This window comes from Abramis brama (genome assembly GCF_963993115.1).
Source record: "Abramis brama genome assembly, chromosome: 15".
Classification (NCBI taxonomy): Eukaryota; Metazoa; Chordata; class Actinopteri; order Cypriniformes; family Leuciscidae; genus Abramis; species Abramis brama.
Window position 1 is genome coordinate 10,461,470 of NC_139977.1, and position 6,847 is coordinate 10,468,316.

Genomic DNA, 6,847 nt, shown 5'->3' on the forward strand with positions numbered 1-6,847 from the left:
ATAGTTTTGCACTATAATTAGTTCTAATTCATAAACATAAATTAAGTTGTAAACACATTTGCAGTACGTTTTATTCCAGACAAAACCCCCAGAGAAACGCTGGAACTGATTCACTCTGACCCGTCAACGAACAGTTCCGACTCTTAAGAACAATTGTTTCCCGATTCATACATAGCCAGTTGAAACACAACCACTGACCCTAGTGAAGTCACATCCTCCTCTATATAAACAAAAAAAACACACACTAGTTTATTCCAGATAGCTAGACACACTACAGTTCCTCTTCCACCGAATACATCTAACATCTGTCACTCAGACCATTTACTGTAGCTGTCCCTTGTTAACGGGAGAAACATGGCTCGGAAATTATCTAGTTCTGCTATATTTAGTGATGTTGAAATCTAAGCTGTTTGTTTTTCTTTCACTTTAAGGTGAACAAATCACTGAATATTTTAGTTCGAGGTGTCTTGTGACTCGCTGCTGCTTATGTATTTATTCATCAAGTAGTCTTTAACTGTAACGTTAGTATTATTAGGAGTTTTCACTGGCACATCAGTGTGGATTGCTAACTGAACCATTAGCCTCCCAGTAACAGTGTTCATCTGTCAGTAAAGTCGCCCTGAAGTCCCGTCAACTGATACACAGGTGAGTGAAAAATATGAGAAGGTCAACAAACCTCTATTGTGTTTCATATGGATAATATTTTGCTTGATAAACTGAAACTGCGCATTAGCCAAAGCTAACTCTGATTTATTCCACTACAACACTTTAAGCATACATTAAAAATCATACTATTTATGTCGAAAGTAATATACATAATGCTATCTGAACGCAATGTTCTCGGACACTTGGAAATGTTGTATAATTTAAATTTATATTAAATACTCTTGAATTTAACCAACTGTGTTTTTGGCATACTTAAGAAGTTTATCTTTATATGTAATTTCGTAATTATATTGTCTTTCAAATATGATTAAAGTGTACTGCGTGATGTAACGTTACTGACAAGCATTTTTTGGTAAAAACTTTTGTCATTTGTTTAAGTCCCTTTATAATTACACATTTGTAATAATGATGTTGTAAATTTACTATATTTAAAATTAACTTTAAATGTAAATCGAATAATAATCGGATAACATCAAGTACTTTACATGTCAAAAGTGCTTTACCATCTTAGTCAACACATCAACATAAGTATACTACATAAACACAGCGAAACATTTAAAATGTAAGTTACCTCAAAGAAAAACTTTTAATTTGACATTATTGCAAAGTGTACTTTTTAAAGGTGTACTTAAACGTATTAAGAAACAGTCATGTAAGTTTACTCTCTTTAAGTACACTTAAGTGGCCTTTTATTCATTAATATTATATTACTGCAAGTACATTTTCTTTTAAATATACCTTCAAGATTTGAAGTACACTACAAGTGCACATTCAAAACAATTAAGCACACTTCATTTCTCACAATGGATATCCTGTACATATTTGCAGTGTATATATAATGTCTACACAATGGACCCATGTTTTTTTTTTTTTAGTGTCTTTTTCTACAAACCAAAATAATCATGACTGCCATGCGAGTGGACGCTAAGGTGGTCATGCTTGGAAAGGAGAGTGTGGGTAAAACCAGCCTGGTGGAGAGATACGTACATCGCCGCTTTCTTGTTGGACCTTATCAAAATGTAAGCATGCGTTTGCATAGAAACCTGAAGAAGTAATTAGTTATGGTCATTAGGGCCATAACTAATGCATCTTCTGAGATTGTTTGTTCTCAGTAATGGTGTAAGATGTACATTTGCCTGGGTATCAGCTATCTCTAATCATGTGTCACATAAACCAGCTGCACAGGTAAAGCCACCATTCCTTCCACTGATGTCAATGATCTGATATGATGACGTGTACATTTGTTTTTGTCTCATTAAGACTATAGGGGCTGCGTTTGTTGCAAAAGCTCTCAGTGTCGGTGACAAAGTGATTACGCTGGGAATATGGGTAAGTGTTGTTTCTAGGGTCTTCATATACACTTGTCGACCACTTATTAGTGACTTCATGTGTTTTCTTTCTTCTCAGGACACTGCTGGGTCTGAACGTTACGAGGCCATGAGCAGAATCTATTACAGAGGAGCCCGTGCTGCCATCGTCTGCTATGGTATATCCCTCTCTCACAGTTTGACACGGAAAGTGGCTTTTTTGTGGAAAGAATGCAGGATGTGGCAGCTAGTCTAGCAGTCAGGTGACGGTGAGCAAGTAAACGGCTCATACTTGCTCACTCTGTGTCTGTTTTACAGTAGTTACCAGTCCTGCAAGGCAGTTCATGTGTTTGGTTCAAATAAGTTCTAAGTTAATCAGGGCTACTTAAAAGTTTGGGAGACAAAAAAATAAGGCTTTGGGCTGTCAAAGTTAAAATGTGTTAATATAACGAAATATTACGAAATATGTTCAATTCATTTATTCTTATTTTTTGTTCTTGTGATATTACAATTATTATTATTTTTTGACTGGTCTAAAATGTGTATATATATATATATATATATATATATATATATATATATATATATATATATATATATATATATATATATATATATATAAACATGATTATAAAATAGTATAAAAACATTTTATATATATATATATATATATATATATATATATATATATATATATATATATATATATATATATATAATGGATTTCTATTTTAATATTTAATATAATTTATATATTATATATAATATAATAATTTTTCATTAGCCTTTGATCTTTCAGAAATCATTGTAACATGCTGATTTATTATCAGTGTTGGATACAGTTGTGTGGCTATTTTTAGGAACCTGTGATACTTTTTTCAGGATTCATTGATTAATAAAAAGTTGAAAAGAACAGCATTTATTCAAAATAGAAATATTTTTTAACAACATAAATCGTTACTATCACTATCACTTATTTCAACAAAAAAAGAAAGAAAGAAAAAAATTACTGACCCCAACATTTTGAACGGTAGTGTATATTGTTACAAAAGATTTCTATTTTAATTAAATGCTGTTTTTTTCCCCCCACTTTTTATTTATCAGAGTATCCTGAGAAAAAGTATCACAGGTTATAAAAAAAATATTAAGCAGCACAACTGTTTCCAACATTGATAATAAATCAGCATATTAGAAAGATTTCTGAAAGATCATGTGACACTGAAGACTGAAGTAATGATGCTGATAGAAAACCATTATTTTAAATTGTAATAATATTTAACATCATTTCTGTATGTTTGATCAAATAAATGCAGGCTTGGTGAGCATTTCTCATACATTATAAATTAGTTTGTATTTCAAAATTACAAAATTAATTTTTTTATGTTTTTGAAAGAAGCTCAACAAGGCTGCATTTAATTAATTAAACATACAGTAAAAAAATAATAATAATAATATTGTGAAATATTATTATGATTTAAAAATAACAGATATTTTAAAACGCAATTCATTATGTTACCAATGTCAATTTGATGCGTCCTTGCTGAATGGAAAAAAAAATCCAACTCCAAACTTTTGTACATGGAAATAATCATAAGAAAATGAGTCCCTTGCAAGAGAAAAGTTGGAAAACATTACATTTTTATCTTAAATATGTGGTTGTCTGACTTTTGCACTTAGATCTGACTGACAGCAGCAGTTTTAAAAGGGCCAGGTTCTGGGTGAAGGAGCTGCAGAACTGTGAAGAGGTAAAATATACCCACGTCTCACAACAACAGGAACGCTGTTAAGATTATTCAGCACTTCATTGACGCGTTATTTTAATTTCAGCACTGCAAGATATATTTGTGTGGTACCAAGAGTGACCTCATTGAAGCCGATCGAAGTGTGCGGCAAGTAGACTACCATGATGTTCAAGACTTTGCAGATGGTAAGCATGAATTTAGCTGCTTTTCATTTTTTTTTTTTTTTTCCTTCATGCAACCATTGCAAAACAATTTGAAAAAACAAACTTTTCTTTGCAGAAATAGGTGCTCAACATTTCGAGACCTCCAGCAAAACAGGAAAAAATGTTGGTAAGTGATACTTCAGTGTATCTGCTCTGTCGAGCAGACTCTGTCACGCTATTACATACCGAGAAGTTTCACTTCTTGATTTTTTTTATTTATTCCCGTACAGATGAGGTGTTTCAGAAGGTGGCTGATGATTTCAGTAGCTGTGCTTTAGAGTTCATGCAAGGTGGGGCTGTTTTGTGCAAAATAAATCTTTAAAAAACATTTATTTTTTTACACTATACACCTGCCCTGTGTGCTTCAGCTTTCATGCTAACTAATGTAGCACTCTGTCAGTTACTTGATGCTTAGCATAGGCATGAAAAAGCACAGAAACTTCATTAGCGTTCACACCAACGAACAATAACGCTCTGTTTATTCTAAGCGTGCGCCGCAGGTTTGCCGGAAGCCACTTTAAATGCTTGAGCTCTTTAACGTGAAATGGATTCTGATTGGCTACGTTTACATGCAACCAAAAATCCGTTAATAATCGGATTGACGGCTCAATCAGACTGAAAATCCTTCATGTAAAGACTTGATCGGATTGAAAACCGAAACTGAAAGGACTGCGCATGTGCAATGATGTTGAAATAGTACCATCACGTGAACAAAAAATAAAAATAAATTAATTGAACATATTTCATTATGTGCCGTCCTTTCACTCAGCGTCTGTGAAGTGGAGCTGAACAACGTCCCACCAGTCCTTGTTTCGGACTTGTTACGACTGTTTTTTGGTTCAGAGGGAGGCATTTTTGCTGCATGATAAATATAAGCAGCACGGCACAACGGTTCACATGCTCATTTTCTCCAAATTATGACCAGAAATGGATAAATATTAAGTCTGCTGTTTAAAACAAATAAAGAACCAATGTAGGAGAATGGTTATATGCGCAAACAGCGGGAAACTGTAAATTCGTGCAGCGTGCACGTCAAAAATATATTCCGATTTGTAGCTTGTGACATATAAACGCGCGGATCAACCCGATCACATGTTTAGCGTTCATGTAAACACTACATTCAGATTCATCAATCGGAATGAATTCAGTCTAATTGAAACAAAAGTTGTGCATGTAAACATAGTGTTTTCATCGTTCATTAGCTGGGAAAAAATTGCTCTGAAAGTGATTCCAACGATATCCTCTAATAGTTATTGTCCTTGGTGTGAACAGGACCAAATTTTCTACATTATCGATTAAACGCATTTTGCTTTGATTGACACTGCAATTTCCAAAGCTTTCGATGCATCAGATTCTGAATGCATTTAATAATAATTTTATTTACGAATTCCATTAAAGCAAGTAAATAATAATAGGAATAGAATTGCTCAAATAATGTGATATTGTCTATTTTTATTTAATTTCTTTATTTGGTGTTGTATCCTCACAGAAGAGAAGGGGGTGGATCTCGGGCAAAAGAAGGACTCTTATTTTGACAACTGCTGCCATAACTGACCTATCACAGGAAAAACTGCTGTATCATATGATCTATTCTGGGATGACTGGAGGCTCTCTGTCTTTTACACTCCTCAAAGCATCTGCTGGAGTGTTTTGCTTTTTCTTTTTTCTTTATTGCTGTGCAGTATGTTGAGATTGGGCCTTTGAAAACAAAGAAGGTGAAGGATTCTTCCTTTTCTATTGACTGAAGCAAATATCAACAGTGCATGGCAATCCATTTTACCAAAAAGAAAAAGACACCAAGCAAGCTTTAGGGAGAGATGCCATCGCATGGAGATGATCGTTGCCAATTTTCACAAACTATGCCTTGAGTGATTCATCACTTTTTATCATTTAAAGTGTCTCCATTTTTTATAGATCTTTTGTGGATCGTAATGTTTACACCCTTCATTTGTCACGCTGTACTGATGTATGAACAGTTTTGTTGCATACGCCCACACTAAACTGAAGCTATTTAAGTTGCAGTTTTCACAGATCTGAAACCAGTTCAAACATTTTCTCACGCTAATGGTTTGGATGTTCATTGGGTGGAAAATCACAGAGTAAAAGGCAGTTTCCCATTATTATATTCTTGGATCATGATGCTGTCAAACTGGTAAAGGCTAATAACTATAACTATGGTCACTTGAACATTTTAATATCACGGTGAATTTGATATCTGGAAATATTACTGTTTGAAAATCAAGCCCAAGGTTTCCTGTATCATGTTGCCCATTATTTGCTGTCAACTGTTTGACATAATAGATCTATCCTTGCGTTCCAGAAGTGAGTTGATGTGCAGCATTTGATGAATGTGATGTTAATGTTTACAGTTATTTCTATTATTATTTAATTTGACTGAATGGGTAAGATATTGTAAACTGGGACACTAACTGTTGTGGACATGTTTGTGTGAACTTTACAGCCTTATTTCGCTCTCAGTTCATATTGTGAATGTATTAAATACTGTTCAGAGGCCAAAAAAATATGTTTTTTGTGAAAGAGATCATGATATTTGTGCCATTTTCACTGGGCATCCTACAGGAAAGAAGGACCCAATATTAATTTACTACGTTACATTTTACTGTGAGATTACGTGAAGATTGTCACTTAAAAAAACTAAAGCATGTGATCTTAAACACCTCAAAATAGTACAAGCTGTGCAGCCCAAGTCATTACAAACGATCAGATATTGTAATAATAAAATATTCAGTGTGCGGTTAGCATTTTCGTGTCAATACTGTAAATTAATCTTTTAACTTTGAGCGGTAATCACCTAAATTCAACATGGAAAATATTTTTTGTATCATCATATTCATCCTTTGCTGCCTATTCCTGCTTGCACTCACACTTGCAAGTTATTTATTTATTTTTGTTTTAAGATATGATTGAT

General features: G+C 33.6%; 1 protein-coding gene across 2 annotated transcripts; it reads left to right on the forward strand.

The window, feature by feature from the left end:
- Positions 1-210: 210 nt before the first annotated feature.
- Positions 211-6,677, forward strand: rab24 (RAB24, member RAS oncogene family). Of its 2 annotated transcripts, XM_084136540.1 has the most exons (9): positions 211-645; positions 1,542-1,685; positions 1,927-1,995; positions 2,074-2,152; positions 3,651-3,718; positions 3,801-3,900; positions 3,995-4,045; positions 4,149-4,208; positions 5,408-6,677. In XM_084136540.1, the coding sequence occupies exons 2-9, from the start codon at positions 1,569-1,571 to the stop codon at positions 5,470-5,472; spliced, it is 609 nt and encodes a 202-aa protein (XP_083992666.1). In that variant the 5' UTR covers positions 211-645; positions 1,542-1,568; the 3' UTR covers positions 5,473-6,677. The 2 variants fall into 2 exon arrangements, with proteins under 2 accessions (XP_083992666.1, XP_083992665.1); XM_084136539.1 differs by having other exon boundaries at positions 505-645; positions 1,927-2,152.
- The last annotated feature ends 170 nt before the right edge of the window (positions 6,678-6,847 follow it).